Raw genomic sequence first — 16,994 nt, forward strand, 5'->3', positions numbered from 1 at the left:
AGCGGCTGCGGGGGGAGGACGCTCGGAGCCTGCGGGAGCGGGCAGCGCCGGGACCCCCGAGGGGCCCGCAACGCGGCGGTGGGGAGGAGGGGTGTGCTGCGCCCGCCATGACGGCGGGGAGGGGCGGGGCCGCCCCCGCCGCGCGGCGGTGGTTGGCCGGCGGCGCGTCAGGCGGCGGCGCGCGTGAGGCCGGGCGGCCGGCGGAGGGAAGATGGCGGCGGCGGCGGCGGCGGGAGGAGGGTGGGCCGCCGTGTGCGAGAAATTCCGCACCGCCCGGACGCTGTCGGCCGTGGAGTCGCGCAAGGACCCGGAGACCGAGCCCTACCGCTCCAAGTACAGCGCCCGGGCGCTGCTGCAGGAGGTGAAGCAGCTGCTGAGCGCTGCCGAGGAGGGCGACGAGGCGCGGCTGCTGGCCGTGCGGCGGGCCGTGCTGGAGTACGAGCTGGGCGTCAACCTCACGGACACCGAGGAGCTGTCGGCCGGCGAAGAGCACCTGCAGCGCTGCGTGCAGCTCCTCGAGCCCCACCGCCTCTCCCCGGACTGCGTCTCCCTCTACATCCAGGCCCAGGTAGGCCGAAGGGGCGGCTGCGGCGCGGGGCCGTGCGGCCGGAGCCTCTGAGGGGGGCTGCGGGTGGGGCGTGGCGGCTGCCGCGTGGTCTCCGCAGCGGGCTCGTTAGGCGGTAACGGGGGGCCCGCGGCTCTGCGATCCCCGGGCGGGTACGGCTTGTTCTGTAGCAATAGATGTCAGGGCTGCCGGCATCCTCGAGGAGATGATTCACGGGTGAGGACTGTGGAGGGATCCCGCGCTCCTTCAGCCTTGCTGCTGATGGCTCTGGGCGTGCAGAGCGCCCGACAGCGTGTTTCTGTTATCTCGGCGGAGACTGGGTGTTGACAAAGCAGCATACTCTCCAGGACAGGCTGAGACAGAACTTGCAAGAACTGAGAGCAAATAAATTAGTAGAAGACCTCAGTATATCCAGAACCTATTTGTGATTCCGAAACTGTCATGTGTTGTCAAAGTGAAGTTTGGGCGTGCTTTTGTTTATGCAGTATCCTGAAAAGGTAAATTTTTCTCAAAAGTTGTTTGCTTTTCAGCCTCGCTTGTTGTCTCTTAATTTATCATACTTCATTCCAGAGGAGTAAATACAGGCTTGTAGGGTGAGAAGCAATAATATTCAACTCTTTATTCTGAAGAAAGTAACACTATTAGCAGAATTAGTGCTTATCATATGAAGATTCACAAAAGGACCTTTGCTCAACCACTCTGTCTTGGTAGCTGGTGTATAGTTAGATGTCTATCTCTAGACTTTAAGTAGAGCGGTTATTTAGATGTCTCTGTCAAAAATGGCTGCTCTAATTAGAAAAGGCTTAGTAGTACTTCCTTCTCAAACATTGCAAAACTGTCAAGGAGTTGTGTGTTCATGTGGAAGGGCACTAGTTAAACAGCGACTTGTCTTACACTGGTTAAATTAACCGAGTTGTCTGGAATTTGTGAGGTTACATTGCTCACTGTCCTTCAGTGTGATGGTTTGGGTACACCGCTACAAATCTGTTACTCATTTGGAGATTGCTTGAGAAGCCAGTTAAAATAAGATAACATCTTCGCAGTGTGTGTTGCTGGGGAGTTGTTGCCTTTGTGACTGAGGGCCAGGGATTCCGCTGTGCTTTTGAACAGGTGTTTTGGAAAGCAGAACTTTATGGGCTAAATGCTGTCCTTTGCACGGATTTGCCTGTTTTGGGGCCTTTAGGAAACAGCAGGATAAAGTTTCTGTGTTACACATGAAGTGCTGTGGTCCAACAGAAGACAGGTCTCAGGCATGCAGCTGAGAGCGGTAATGATAAATGAACGTGCCCTCAACTTTCTGTCCCAAGGGCTGTAAAAGACATCAGTATTTAATTAAAAAAAAAAAAAAGTTCTGATACAAAAGCAGTAGTTGTCAATAGTGGCCATACTTCTCCATCATCACATTCTAGTTTGTATAGAGTATGTTGTCACGGTACTGACTTCTATTTTGAAAGAAGCAGCATTCCTTTTTCCTGCTGTGCCTGTTTCTGTAGCCCTAATTCTAATTTCTGAGCTTCTGCATAAGGTTGTATATCGCAGTTTCTGTCCAATTAAATTTGGTCCATTCCACTGCTCGGCCTTGGGCAAAGCGTTTCTGTTCATAAACATTATGCTATGTAGTGTGTCCTTTTAAAAATAATAAAATAAATGAAATTGAAAGGCATGGAATGCAGGGCTGGTTTACAACTGTGCATGCCAACTCTTTGATTTTTTTTTAAAATTTTTTTTTAGTCCTGTTGGATTTTGTAACAATGCTGTCTAGGAATTAAATTAGCACATCAGACATGGATTGTTACTAATGCTTGCATCCTTATCAGTGAAATCAGAGGTACTTTTTTGTAAAGGGTGGGTTCACAGATGCAGTAATGTTACTATGTACATTGCTGTAACTTAAATTTGAAGGCAGTAATCTATAGCTTTTGCATCTTAATGGTTCTTTTAATCTCTTTTCATTGTTGAAAATACATAAGCATTCATTTCTAGCATCTGTTTTTCCTGTTAATTTTTTTACAGTCGTGATGACAAATTTCTAATTCCTTGGCTCTTTTTATGATATTGTATATGGTAAAAAAGCTGCATGAATCAGATGCAGAACACACTGTGTAGAAGCAGCTTGTTATTTGAACACACCAGTCCTAATTTAGCAGAGTAAACACAGAAAATTGCTGTTTGTCAGGTGACTTTTGTACATATTCGCCGCTGTGTGAGAACCTTACTTTTTGAGTGACTCACAAAAAAATGCATGGGCACAATTTTTGCTTTTTGAAATCCATTGTGTTAGAACACGTATATGTATAAGGATGAAGGCTGATAAATTGTTCAGAGAAAATGTATGATGTAAATGGAACATAATGGGAAAATACCTATTTTGTTTTTACTTTTACCTTTAGAACAATCTAGGTATCCTGTGGTCTGAAAGGGATGAAATTAAAACGGCACAAACTTACTTGGAATCTGCGGAAGACTTGTATAATCAATACATGAAAGAGGTACTGTGTTTATTAATATTGTGGCAGGTCTTACTTTTATGTGCTGCTTATAATTTTAGTAATCTTTGAAAAAACACAGTGGAACTTGAGTTTCTGAGCTTTGTACTGGCTGCTGTGATACTTTTGAAAGGTGATATGATTTGTACTGCTAGCATAGGAAGAGGCAAACTAGAGGACCGCATGCTAATTTAAAAATGGACTTAGTTAAGTAATTTTGGTCAAAAGTAATGGCCCATTTTGAGTGGTCTTTGAGTTGATAATCCAAAATTCAAGCCAGGTAAAGTTTAGCTTTTAATTAAGGCTGTTCTTAATCTTATCTTGGAAATGCTCTAAAATGTCAATCTGTGGCTTTCAGTGGGAAAAGGAAACAAAACTCTAATATTTGCATGGATTGCTCTGACTGTGCACAATATTTTGTAGAGGCAAGTAGTTTTGCTCCATAGCCATGAGGACAATCTTATAAACAGCTAAACCTCTCATGCATATTAAACAACCTTTTGAATTGTGGATTCTGCTGTATATCAACAAAGACTCCCTTGTGGTATTTTTAAGCTCTTTGCAAAGCTCTTCCAACATTGTCGTCAGGGACAGTTCGAGTGAGCTAAAAACATTCGTGGCCTTAAAGGAGCAGTATCTGTGTTTCAGGACAGCAATAAAGGTTGGACAGAATTTAGTTTAATGAACTTGATTTATAGCACGGATTATTCTCATGGAAATTTTGGAAGAGTTTAGTCTTTATTGGTTGGTTGCTGCTGTATTGCCACCTCTGTAGCCACGCTGGTCTACAGTGATAGGAGAGGTAGGTAATGGATCTGGAAAAAACCCACACTTGTGCTGAAAAGCGTGTCTGTTTGTTTTCTGTCCTCTGGATCGGGTGGTCTGACTAGAGATACTGCATCTCTATAGACACAGAATCACAGAATGGTCGGGGTTGGAAGGGACCTCTGTGGGTCATCTAGTCCAACCCCCTTGTCGAAGCAGGGTCACCTACAGCAGGCTGCACAGGACCTTGTCCAGGTGGGTCTTGAATATCTCCAGAGAGGGAGAATCCACCACCTCCCTGGGCAACCTGTTCCAGTGCTCCGTCACCCTAAGAGTGAAGAAGTTCTTCCTCATGTTCAGCTGGAACTTCCTGTGCCTCAGTTTGTGCCCATTGCCCCTTGTCCTGTCACTGGGCACCACTGAGAAGAGTTTGGCCCCATCCTCCTGACACCCACCCTTCAGATATTTGTAAGCATTTATAAGGTCCCCTCGCAGCCTTCTCTTCTTCAGGCTGAACAAGCCCAGCTCCCTCAGCCTCTCCTCGTAGGAGAGATGCTCCAGTCCCCTCACCATCCTCGTAGCCCTCCGCTGGACTCTCTCCAGTAGCTCCTCATCTTTCTTGAAGTGGGGAGCCCAGAACTGGACAGAGTACTCCAGATGGGGCCTCACTAGGGCAGAGTAGAAGGGAAGGAGAACCTCCCTCGACCTGCTGGCCACACTCTTCTTGATGCACCCCAGGATCCCACTGGCTTTCTTGGCAGCCAGGGCACACTGCTGGCTCATGGTCATCCTGTCGTCCACCAGGACACCCAGGTCTCTCGCCACAGAGCTGCTCTCCAGCAGGTCCGCCCCAAGCCTGTACTGATGCATGGGGTTGTTCCTCCCCAGGTGCAGGACCCTGCACTTGCCCTTGTTGAATTTCATCAGGTTCCTCCCTGCCCAGCTTTCCAGCCTATCCAGGTCATGCTGAATGGCAGCACAGCCTTCTGGTGTATCTACCACTCCTCCCAGTTTGGTGTCATCAGCAAACTTGCTGAGGGTACATTCTAACCCTTCACCCAGGTCTTGATGAAGAAGTTGGATAAGACTGGGCCCAGTACTGACCCCTGGGGGACACCACTAGTTACCGGCCTCCAACTAGACTCAGCGCCGCTGATGACAACCCTCTGAGTTCTGCCATTCAGCCAGTTCTCTATCCACCCCACTGACCGCTCATCCAGCCCACGCTTCCTGAGCTTCCTTAGGAGGATGTTGTGGGAGACAGTGTTGAACGCCTTGCTGAAGTCTAGACCCTCTCTAATTCCTCGTGTCGTGGCAAGCGATGTCAAAAACAACAAGAAGGGCTTCTTCAACTACATCAGCAGCAAAAGGAAGGCTAGGGACAATGTGGGGCCACTGCTGAATGAGGCGGGTGTCCTGGTGACGGAGGATGCGGAGAAGGCAGAGCTACTGAATGCCTTCTTTGCTTCAGTCTTCAGTGCTAAGACTGGCCCTCAGGAATCCCAGGCCCCGGAGGTAAGAGAAGAAGCCTACAAAGAGGACGACTTTCCCTTGGTCGAGGAGGACTGTGTGAGGGATTGCTTAAGTGATCTGGATGTCCACAAATCCATGGGCCCCGATGGAATGCACCCACGAGTGCTGAGGGAGCTGGCGGATGTCATTGCTGAGCCACTCTCCATTATCTTTGAGAGGTCCTGGAGGACAGGAGAGGTGCCCGAGGACTGGAGAAAGGCCAATGTCACTCCAATCTTCAAAAAGGGCAAGAAGGAGGACCCAGGGAACTAAAGGCCAGTCAGCCTCACCTCCATCCTGGGAAAGGTGATGGAGCAGCTTATCCTGGAGGCCATCATCAAGCAAATGGAAGAAAAGAAGGTTATCAGGAGTAGTCAGCATGGATTCACCAAGGGGAAATCATGCCTGACCAATCTAATAGCTTTCTACGATGACATGACTGGCTGGGTAGATGAAGGGAGAGCCGTGGATGTTGTCTACCTTGACTTCAGCAAGGCTTTCGACACAGTATCCCATGATATCCTCCTAGGGAAGCTCAGGAAGCGTGGGCTGGATGAGTGGTCGGTGAGGTGGATAGAGAACTGGCTGAATGGCAGAACTCAGAGGGTTGTCATCAGCGGCGCTGAGTCTAGTTGGAGGCTGGTAACAAGTGGTGTGCCCCAGGGGTCAGTACTGGGCCCAGTCTTGTTTAACGTCTTCATCAACGACCTGGATGAAGAGTTAGAATGTACCCTCATGAAGTTTGCTGATGACACCAAACCGGGAGGTGTGGTAGATACACCAGAAGGCTGTGCTGTCATTCAGCGTGACCTGGATAGGCTGGAAAGCTGGGCAGAGAGGAACCTGATGAGGTTCAACAAAGGCAAATGCAGGGTCCTGCACCTGGGGAGGAACAACCTCATGCACCAGTACAGGCTTGGGGCGGACCTGCTGGAGAGCAGCTCTGTGGAGAGGGACCTGGGTGTCCTGGTGGACGACAGGTTGACCATGAGCCAGTAGTGTGCCCTGGCTGCCAAGAAAGCCAGTGGGATCCTGGGGTGCATCAAGAAGAGTGTGGCCAGCAGGTCGAGGGAGGTTCTCCTTCCCTTCTACTCTGCCCTAGTGAGGCCCCATCTGGAGTACTCTGTCCAGTTCTGGGCTCCCCACTTCAAGAAAGATGAGGAGCTACTGGAGAGAGTCCAGCGGAGGGCTACGAGGATGGTGAGGGGACTGGAGCATCTCTCCTACGAGGAGAGGCTGAGGGAGCTGGGCTTGTTCAGCCTGAAGAAGAGAAGGCTGCGAGGGGACCTTATAAATGCTTACAAATATCTGAAGGGTGGGTGTCAGGAGGATGGGGCCAAACTCTTCTCAGTGGTGCCCAGTGACAGGACAAGGGGCAATGGGCACAAACTGAGGCACAGGAAGTTCCGTCTGAACATGAGGAAGAACTTCCCTCTGAGCGTGACAGAGCGCTGGAACAGGTTGCCCAGGGAGGTTGTGGATTCTCCCTCTCTGGAGATATTCAAGACCCACCTGGACAAGGTCCTGTGCAGCCTGCTGTAGGTGACCCTGCTTCGACAAGGGGGTTGGACTAGATGACCCACAGAGGTCCCTTCCAACCCCTACCATTCTGTGATTCTGTGATTCTACTTAGGTATTTATACCCAGCCAGGCATTGTATTGTTTGCTTCCACGTTGCCCCTAAAACATCCTGGCACTTGTGCCAGTGATTATGAAATTGAATCAGTACTACCATGTATTTCAGTGGATTAAACAGTGCTGCCAAATGATTCGCAATTTTACTGTGGGCTTTTCTGAAACTGTTAATTCTTGTTAGTGATCTGCATGTGTTATTGGGTAATGGCTAGTGAATGCTCCTCCTGGGGCTTTGCTGCCTGGCTAGAGCATACATACATGACTGTCAATACGCCTACATCAGATCACCTGTCAGTTTTTTCCCCCTCAACATTTTTTTAATTTGCCACTTACATTTCAGGGCATTATATAGTCAAACCTAGATATGTCTAAAGACTTTTTTTATTTTTTTAAAGGAACTACAGCAAAAGACTGTTTTTGTGGTAATTTCATCAGACTTTTGTCATGTTTCTCTGAAGGTACTGAACTGTATTTAACATAATCTGTGAAGAATTAACAAAAAAACCCACAAAACACAGGACATGGGGGATCTTCTCTAACTGCTTTGTGGTTTATAAAGAAGACTTGAGTTCCTTGCCGTGGTGTTTCATTCGCCATTCATAAATTATAAAAAATGCGACTACTTTTCTTAACGTTCCTTATTTTTAGGCTGTCTGGAAGCCTTCCTGTTTGGGAACCTTTGGTAAACTGTTGATGGTTAAGGTGTTTTCCTGAACGGGTGGATTTAGTTGTTTAGTACTTGGGTCTAGTTCACTTACACATTGGGTGCGGTTGGTTTTTTTCCCCCTCAAGCAACTTGAACAAAACCAAGGCAATTGCAAGAATAAAATTAGTTTGGTAGAGATAAAAGAACCTTTTATTTTCTGCTCCAGAATGCTTTAAGTTTACATGTATTTTAAATTTAAAAAAAAAAAAATCAGCTATTGTAACTGTATTTTGCTATTAGAAAAGCTGTTTGATTGTATAATGCACAGTAAAAATCTCAGGATGTTAAACTTTACAGGCAGGAACTTGGGCTAAGAAAGTCTACCTGGAAAGGAGAGTTGCAGAGCTTTTCCTAAGGATAATTTTAGGCATAAGGCTTGACATCAGAGGATAAATCTGTAGATAAAGTAAGGAGGCAAGGGTCTTGCTTACTGTGTCAATTCAATTGCTTTCTTTTTAGGAATAGCTCTAGTCTTGCCAGAATATACTCCAAATCTTGTTGGAAGGTTTGGGAACCTTTTGTAAAGTTGTAAGCCTTTGTATCTAAAGAAAACAAGGTGGGAGGTTGTAAACTCACATCTTAAAAACTAATGAGGTATAAACAGAAACCCCTGAAGATTAAAAGATCATATAAAAAAAATCTACATGTCTCTGGTAAGTTAAACACACTTTTATTAATTTGTCCCTATCTGTTTCAGACCTATTTGTTCATTGTTGAAGATGAATAAAACATTTCCATTAAAAGCAAACAAACAAATCCATTCAGGATTTTTTAACAAGAATTACAAACATAAGAATACGTTTTCTCCTCTGTAAAGTGAATGCATTCTCTACGCTTGTTCCTGTTCCTGCCTGACTCCATATTAATCTTACAAAAAGTATGTCTCTGGACTGCTTTTTATTTGTTGCCTTACTTTCTCTTGGGCTAAGAAATAAACGGGGTTAGGAAAGGGCTGGGAAAGTTGCGTACTAAACCGGGCTCTGTTGCTAGCAGGCTTGTTGAATGTGCTTCAGGATGTACTGTGTAGTGGGAAAAAAACACCTGTAGAAAGACACCTTCATTTGAAGTGTTTTAGAATTGGCATCTGAAGTTATGCACAATTACAAAGGAAATTAGGTAAGCACAGACTAATAAAACTTTGCCATAAGCAATGTTAATCTGTTGGGCTTGCCAGTTATGCTGGCTCTGACTTTATTGGTAGTGTTTTAAGGCAAGATTGAACAGAGCACTGCTGAAAGATGCATAGGTGTCACCGTTCTCCATTCATCTCAGAAACTAATGTCACAGAATGCACAAAAATAAGTTTAAAATCAGAGTTACTTCTGAGTGTGCAGCAGTATCTTACTTTCCGTTCTTGATCAAGGAAAATAAACGGTTTTGTATATGTCACAAGAGTCTGTCTCTATATAAGGATTCTGACAGAACTCATGGTTTGAAAAACCAAACACTCCAAATGAAGTAGTTCACACTGTTAATAACTTGCACATAGGTCATGCTTTATATCAAGGTTTAGCAGCTTTGTCCTCCAAAGACATTGCCTGTTGCCTCATACATATATTTGAGTAAATAGTCTTACCAGCTTATGAATAAAGGGAGTCATTTCACAGCGGTAAGTCTTCACGGCAGGTCTGCTGAGCACTCTCTGCACATCATGTTCTTTGCAGTACTTCCTGCAGGATGTTTTCTTGTTACTGATTAGTGCAGCTGAGCAAACGAATATTTCACACTTCAAGGCATGCTTAGTATTAAATTGATTCTTTAAAAGCCATTATGTTATTGTACAAAATAAAGATACTGAATTACAGTCTTATAGAATCTAGGTTGAGTATTTCTGGTGCAGGCAGAATGTATTACTTTAAAGTATGTAAGCAGAAGTCTTTCGCAAGCTGAAAACCTTGTAATTCTGTGTGGAATTGTGGCTTTCATCCTCTAAACCTCCTGAGTTTTGTGGAATTGCTCCAGAGATGTGACATTCAGATAGGTGTAGATACATTATGTGAGGTTTTGTTGAATTTGGGATTGAAAAATGATAAATCATCTGCGGCCAGAAGCGGGAGCACTGTGCTACAAAGTTAGAGAAGCGTGGTTTACTGAATGTATCATGTACTCTTTGCAGGATGGAAATCCTCCCCTGGATCCCAGTGAACATTTCATGGCAGAAGAAGAAAAACTCACAGACCAAGAAAGATCCAAAAGGTGGGTGCGTAACAGTATACACCCTCATAAATTAAAAAAAGTGGTAATAATCTAGGTATGGCGGGGGGGAGAAGAAGTAGTAATCTAAAGAGACTGGTTTTTTTTCCAGATTTGAAAAAGCCTATACACATACTCTGTATTATCTGGCACAAGTCTACCAACACCTGGAGATGATTGAGAAGGCTGCTCAGTATTGCCATACTACTCTTAAACGACAGCTTGAGTATTGTGGCTACTACCCAGTAGAATGGGCGCTCAATGCTGCTACTTTGTCACAGTACTATCTCTCTAAGGTAATACACCTAATGTTTTTCTGCTGTAAGTATATCATAAATGTAACTATCAAGTAAGACAATTGTTTAAACAGCTATTTGAGACAGGGCTCCATGTCAAATTAAAAATGTGCTCGTATAAAACCACGAGTTGTCTTCTGAAATGAAACATCTGATAGTTTTTTCTGAAGAGGACATAGTGACTTTCCTGTGGTGGTGTGATGACAATGGGAAAAATGAGCAGGGGTGTAGGCAGAAGAAAAGCTCTGTAGTTTGTGAAGTGTCAGCAGTGATGTGACATGATGCTTGTCAGTAAAACTTGAAAGTTACAATCACTTAATTCTAAATTGTTTCTTATATTGTTCTCTTACAAAAAAAGAGTTTAAAACCAAAACCATCTGAGGGCCAAGGTATTGCACATTGTATGTTTCCTAAAAATTATAGTCCTTTGTATCTTAGCACGTGCTTAAGACTTGTTTGAGCCTATGTGTATATTAAAGTGAGCGTGTAAGATGGTAGCTGTTTCCTTCCACTCATCTGTGTTGAAACACTTCAGTTTTATTTAGGAATTTCTATATTCCAGACTATTCAGTTTCTCTTTCTGACGCTTAAAAGACTTCTGCCATACCTAAGCCAGTTAATGCTAATTTCAGTAGTAACTTGTAAATTCTGTGTTGTCTTGATGCATTGCTGGCACTAATCATTAAAGAATGCACTGCCAAATATGAGTAAAGGAATCTAAATCTGACTCATAATGTTGACTTGTATGTCCAGCTTATTCCGACTAACACCCCATGATACAATCTTTACCACAAGACATCACTTCCTTTACCACAAGGAAGTGACAGTAGCATAGATCAGAACAGAAAAGATGTTCTCACAGTGTATGTATCTGCTATTAAAAGCAGGCTTGCTGTTGTGGCTGTGGTAGAGAGAAAATGGTTGGTTAGAAAGTACAGTATTCAGTAGTAGATGTGGAAAAATTGTGTCTCTCTCTTCCAGTGTCCAGGGGAGTATGCTCCCAAGCCTCTCAGTTCTGTCATTTCCCTTGTGTTCATCTGTCCTTAGCAGCTGAGGCGAGGGGTTTAGCCAAGCTGAGAGCAGTGCTTGGGCTGCTTATGCCAGTGATAAACGCTGCTGTTTCTGTTTTTCTCAGCAATGCTTTATGGAGTCCCGACACTGTTTAGCAGCAGCCAGTGTCATCTTTAGCCAAGCCGGGCAGCTGCCATCTGCTGAAGACAGTAAGTTCATGTAAAAGTTTTGAATAAAATATTGTGAATTAAGCATCATTGATATATAATGTTAAAAGCAGTATGCACAAAACTTATCCCAGTGTTAATTTTCTAAAATCTTTTCAATTAACAATAAAATGGAACGTTTCTGAAGATCTGTTACTACAGCTTAAGATTGGCTATGAGTAAACCCTGTGAGAAAAACTCAAGTGCTTGTTGCTGGTGTTTCAGAAAGCATACCAGAATAAAGTGAAATTTAAAACAGTATCTGTTTCAGTAGTGACAACGTCTCTGTTCACCCATTTGTTCTTGTACCTGTGCTTAAAATGCAGCTTGCCTTTGCTTCTCAGTGATCAGAGGGCAATGACTCGATGAACCAAACTAGATGCTTCCTGGGAATAGTTTTAATAGAGGGAGGTAAACTGCAGCTCTTAAAAACCCCAAATCCAGGAGTTACTTCTGTTCTCTTTTGTTGCTGGATGCTGCAGCCTCCTTAATGGGTATTTTTGGAATTGTAGCTCCCCTCCAAGTTTTAGCTATCAATAAACAACTTCGGAACAACTTTGCGGTTCAGTGTGAAGATCAATAAAAGAAACTTCTAGAGAACTGAGCACAGTTTTGAGGACCTGTGGTTACATGATAGTGTCGGTACGCAAAAAAAATCCTCTGTTTTAGACTTGGTCTTTGTTTATCTGCCACACAGCCGTTCACATTCTGTGTCTTGGTCAACTGAAAGCTTCGAATCAGTAGAGCTTTAACGCATGGGGAGTAAGCAAGTACCCAAGGTAGCCCCTGTGTGAATTCATAACTCTGAACAGTGAATATGTTAGTTAACTTTTAATGGTTTCAGCTGTTCAGAACACAAGCTCCTTAATCCACTGATGTTGTTATTTCAAGTTAAACTATAACCTGAATAGACACAACTGAGTTTTATTTAGTTGAAGTTCAGTGACAGTACATTAAATGAATTGCTTTTAGTATTTCTCTTAGCTCAGAAATACAGAACTCTATGCAGTTGCCATTCTTATTATTGAAGTACTTAGAGGATGATGTCCAAAAGCTTTTAGTTGCAGGGAAACAGGTCTGTCAAGAGTCAGGGTATGCTAATCTAGGCTGTCTGAAAATGGTATATTATGAAATATTCAGTAGGTCTGAATTGGTGTTTCTGGGCTTCTATAGCTACCTGACTGCACAGTTGTCAGAGTTCATTAATATGATGCTTAAGCCAAAAAATTATGTTATGTAGAAACATAGTCAGTTGTGGTCTCAAATTCAGGTGCGAGATTGGAAGTGGTAGAGAAGAGTCCTATTTTCAATTGTAGTTTATAGATTTCTTGTGTGATTTTTGGGCAAGTCAACTAACTTCTATCTTGACTTCCTCCTACACCAGATAGGAGTAGTGATATTTGTGTTTGTTTCAGTGGAGTGAATATTTCTCCTCTTTTCCCCTCCTTTTCCCAGTACAGAGAGATGGGCTGTGGACTTGAAGACCATTATGCAGAAGGTTTTAAGTTACGGAAAGATAAAAGCACAGTCAGCATTGGCCACTCTCAAGCACATTCATTCTGTCACGTTAATCGGTATATGAACACACACAGATGTTTAGTGAAGGTGCCTTTTCTTAGATCAGCAACAGTTCTTATTTCCTTAATAAGAACAACTTGATTGGCTGTAGTGAAAGACAGTGAACCCGGGGGTCTGGGAAGTTTTGAAATTCATTCGGTTTCTGAAAATGTTATCGTAAGACATCAGTAGTGCTGCTACTTATGACAGTGGGGAGAAAAATACAGAAGTCATAGAGCTAATAAATCTGATGTTAGTACAAGTAGATTAACCAAAGGCAGTTTCCTCTACTTTTGTTCCCTTTTTTGGTAGCAAGCCTGTGGCCCATTCTAACACAAATGCCCTGATCATTCTCAGAAACAATTAAGTGGGCAAGCAGCTGAATCTCAGAAAACAAATTATCATGATTTCTTTCTCTTCTTACAAAGAGACATGAAAATGCTTTCCAGTAACACACCTCCAAAACCTAAGGTCTTTTTAAATGTGTATTACGATTTTTTTTTTTTTTTAAGAATTCATGCATGACAAATCCATGTTAACCAATATGGGTTTCTACCAGAATGACAGTTTACAGAATTAGTAAATAAAATAACATGGAGAACATGTTTCTGTCTAAAAATGAGGAAAAATTATTTAAATACAAGTAAGGTATACTTTGCATGTAACATTTGAGGTTCTTGCTGGAAGGCTCGAGTTCTCTTAAGGTTTTTATGTGTTTATGTCCATTCAATAGATGAAACGGAGCAAGACCAACAGGACCTTCGACAGAGAAAAGCTGAAATTGCAAGATGCTGGATTAAGTATTGCCTGAATCTCCTGCAAAGCGCTCGGAAATTACTTGAGGTAACCAAAAATCTGTTCTGTAGCTGTCATTTTTTTAAAAGAAACAAAGTGTGTTTTGATGTTTGTAACGGGAATCAGTTCATAGTTGGTAGCAAATCAGTTTCTCAATGAATAATACAATAAATGCTTGCAGTGTAGCAGGCATTTCATAGTATGCTTTGACTTTAATGCAGCCCTTGGAAATAAGCACGGATAGGAGATCAGCTCTGTAGTGTGATCAGTGCACTGCTCATACAGCAACTTCACAAATTTTCCTCCTCTCTACTGCGTTTTCTTGTGGCTTGATTTGGCAGATTACTCCTTATTTGACTGCTAGCAAGAACATCTTAATAGGTTTGTGTGCTGGCGTTCTCATTCATTCAAGCATTTGAGTGATTCAGGTGTTCGTTTCATTCATATAATCATTCATTCAAATGCTTAAAACTCAGTATTTGCTGAAATGCTTTGCAGAAGCAGGGCCTTTGGGCTTTACATTTATTGTTAGGGCTATATTGTCACACAGGGTGGGGAGACTTTTGTTTTCACAAAATGGAGACTGTAATTTACTTGCTATTTTGTGAATATAAGGTCTAACATGCCATTGTGTCTTCTCTTCTGTCTTGTTGCTAACTGGTTTGTATTTCAAAGGTAACGTGTAAATAAAATGGTTCAGTGTAAGTCACTCTTCGTAAGCCACGTGCATTTTTCATTAGCATGCTTTGTCATTTCAGGATATCATAGGAGAGCTGGATCCACACAGGCAATTGGAGCTTAAAGCCCAAAGGAAAAAAGAAGAGGATGAAAAAGAGAAGGGCAGGAAAAAAGCTGTGCTTTTTGGGACGAGTGATATATATGACTCTGTCTTAGCCATGGAAGAGAAAGTGAGCAGCGTATATCCTTTAGAGTTTCAAGAAGCCAGAGAAATCTTCCTCGTTGGTCAGAACTATGTTCAGGAAGCAAAAGAGTTCTTTCAGGCTGATGGTTATGTTACTGACCATGTTGAAATTGTTCAGGATCACAGTGCTTTGTTCAAGGTACTTGCTTTCTTTGAAGAAGACTATGAGAGACGTTGTAAAATGCACAAGCGTAGAATAGACATGCTGGAGCCTATATATGCAGACTTGAATCCACAGTACTATCTGTTGATTAGTAGGCAGCTTCAGTTTGAACTAGCTGACACCTACTATGAGATGATGGATTTAAAGGTGGCTATTGGTAACAGGTTAGAGGAGCTAGACTCCCACACAATTAAAAAAATCAATTCTCTGGCTCAGTTAGCGATCAAGTATTATGAACTCTTCTTAGATTCTTTGAGGAACCCAGATAAGGTGTTTCCTGAAAAGCTTGAGGAAGATGTTCTTCGCCCTGCAATGGTGGCTAAATTTCGTATTGCGCGACTATATGGTAAGCTTATTACTTTGGATAGCAAAAAGCAACTGGAAAATATGCAGACATCACTGGAGTATTACACATTCCTTGTAGACTATTGTGAGAAGTACCCAGATGCTGTCCATGCCGTTGAAACTGAACTAGAACTCAGTAAGGAGATGGTGGGTCTTCTTCCAACCAGAATGGAGAGGCTAAGAGCAAAGCTGTGTCAGTTCATATAAATATTTGCCTTGAAGGAAATGTGTGCTATTAAATGATATCTGTCGAAACCAGTGCGGTCGGACAGCTTCCGTACCAGTCTAACTCAGTTGTCTACAGTTCGGCAGTCCACCTAGAGCCTGCAGTAGTGTAACTTGGTGAGAAACTCAGAGCTCTCCAGTTCAGTAGGTCATCCACACTAATGGTATAAACTGTAAATGTCAAGTGAATGTCCAGGTAATGCTTTGTATTGTTTGTCCCATATGTAAATATAAACCTTTTCTTCCCTCACAGTTTTTCCCTTCGGCATATGGTTCAGTTTCTAAATGTAGTGCTGTATGAAAATTGTTTCTTTTAAGAGAATCTGTTTTTCTAAGAAACCTGAGGCACGTTCTTCCAACTAGAATATATTTTACCTCTTCTAACCTTTGTCCTCAGAAAACTTTATCTGTGTGAAGGGAACTTTGTTGTCTTCCATATTTATTTTGTATGTTGCTGAGTGTTTCTTTTTCCCCCCTGTTAATCAAAACCTAGTGGATAGAGGCTCAATAAATGGACTAGCTTGGCTAAATGTTTTTTTCAGAGTCCCTAGAATTCTGTTTCCTTGTGTCTTACGAAGATATGATACACGTTACAACTTTGGCCAGAATAAATAGTTGTGAAAGTGTTTCCATATGAGCGTCTTCAGTAAAAACATGTGAGCAATTGACATGCCAGCACCAAGAGCAAGAAAGCAGCAAACTTCCTGGTGGGAGGAGATACCCTGCTCTTGATACACCGGAGAGAATTTGTGGAGTGGAGGTACTGTGCTCTGGTGCTCCAAGCAGTTGCTGAGTACTGCTGGAAGGCCTGGGATGCCACAGAAGGCTGCTGGTGCTGTGTTGGTCAGGGAGCCCAGGTGCTGCTGTAGCAGGAGCCGCAGGTGTGGACCTCGCTGAAGTTGCTGCAGATCCCAGTGCTGCCGAGGCACTATGTGAAATCTGCCTCTATGCCATTGATTGCTGACTTCTCTACTAAAGCTGTCCTGATTGTCATTAAGGACCTGCTGATCTGGTACTGTTCCTGGCCTTACACAATCTGTTACCTTTGCCTTGTTCTAATTGAGCCACCTATTTACTCTTTATGGAAGACCAGGCTGCGTTTCTGACCCAAAACGTACACAGAGGTTGTCTTTGTATTTCTGGTGTCCACAGAAGGATTATGAACCAGCACCTGTTCTAGATAAAATATAGGCTGAGCACACTCTCCAACCATATATTAAGAAATTACTGTCAGAGATGTCAGGGGTTATGGGGAAAGTGCAGTGAGAAGGCGGTGGGGTACGCAGTGGTGTGCTGCCATGCACCAGCAGCGTCAGTGCTGCCAAGTTCATAGGAAGGTGTTTACAGCAATAGAGAGCATTGAAGAACAATAGTCAAAACAACTGGATTTTTCCAGAAAACACAAGAAAATGGGGGGGGGGGGAAATGACATTAGCTTGGAGGGTGTGAGGGGAAAGTATGTGCAAGAAAGAAAGCGTATACATCTTCAATGTGTGGAAAAAATCTCTAGCTTGCAGAATTCTCTGCAGAAGACTTCTAACCACAAACAAATGGGCCAGCAAATGGGTCCTGGAACCAAGAGGCAGCAGAACTCAAAACTAGACCGGATACC

The 16,994-nt window shown here is 43.4% G+C and overlaps 1 protein-coding gene across 3 annotated transcripts; it reads left to right on the plus strand.

The window, feature by feature from the left end:
* Positions 1 to 194: 194 nt before the first annotated feature.
* On the plus strand, positions 195 to 15,916 carry KIFBP (kinesin family binding protein). Of its 3 annotated transcripts, none has more exons than XM_075423127.1 (7): positions 195 to 568; positions 2,956 to 3,054; positions 9,786 to 9,865; positions 9,975 to 10,158; positions 11,294 to 11,378; positions 13,666 to 13,775; positions 14,486 to 15,916. In XM_075423127.1, exons 1-7 carry the CDS (start codon positions 212 to 214, stop codon positions 15,362 to 15,364), a joined length of 1,794 nt encoding a protein of 597 aa, XP_075279242.1. In that variant the 5' UTR covers positions 195 to 211; the 3' UTR covers positions 15,365 to 15,916. The 3 variants fall into 3 exon arrangements, with proteins under 3 accessions (XP_075279242.1, XP_075279243.1, XP_075279245.1); XM_075423130.1 differs by lacking the exon at positions 195 to 568 and adding an exon at positions 798 to 1,062; XM_075423128.1 differs by lacking the exon at positions 2,956 to 3,054.
* Positions 15,917 to 16,994: the final 1,078 nt, after the last annotated feature.

The sequence above is a fragment of the Opisthocomus hoazin genome, chromosome 6 (genome assembly GCF_030867145.1).
Source record: "Opisthocomus hoazin isolate bOpiHoa1 chromosome 6, bOpiHoa1.hap1, whole genome shotgun sequence".
NCBI classification, from domain to species: Eukaryota; Metazoa; Chordata; class Aves; order Opisthocomiformes; family Opisthocomidae; genus Opisthocomus; species Opisthocomus hoazin.

Excerpts from the sequence above, each read along its gene's own strand:
- KIFBP (XM_075423127.1), top strand. The coding sequence starts at position 212 with ATGGCGGCGGCGGCGGCGGCGGGAGGAGGGTGGGCCGCCGTGTGCGAG. Across the intron at positions 3,055-9,785 it reads ATAATCAATACATGAAAGAG|GATGGAAATCCTCCCCTGGA; the intron begins GTACTGTGTTTA and ends TACTCTTTGCAG. Across the intron at positions 13,776-14,485 it reads GCGCTCGGAAATTACTTGAG|GATATCATAGGAGAGCTGGA; the intron begins GTAACCAAAAAT and ends TTGTCATTTCAG.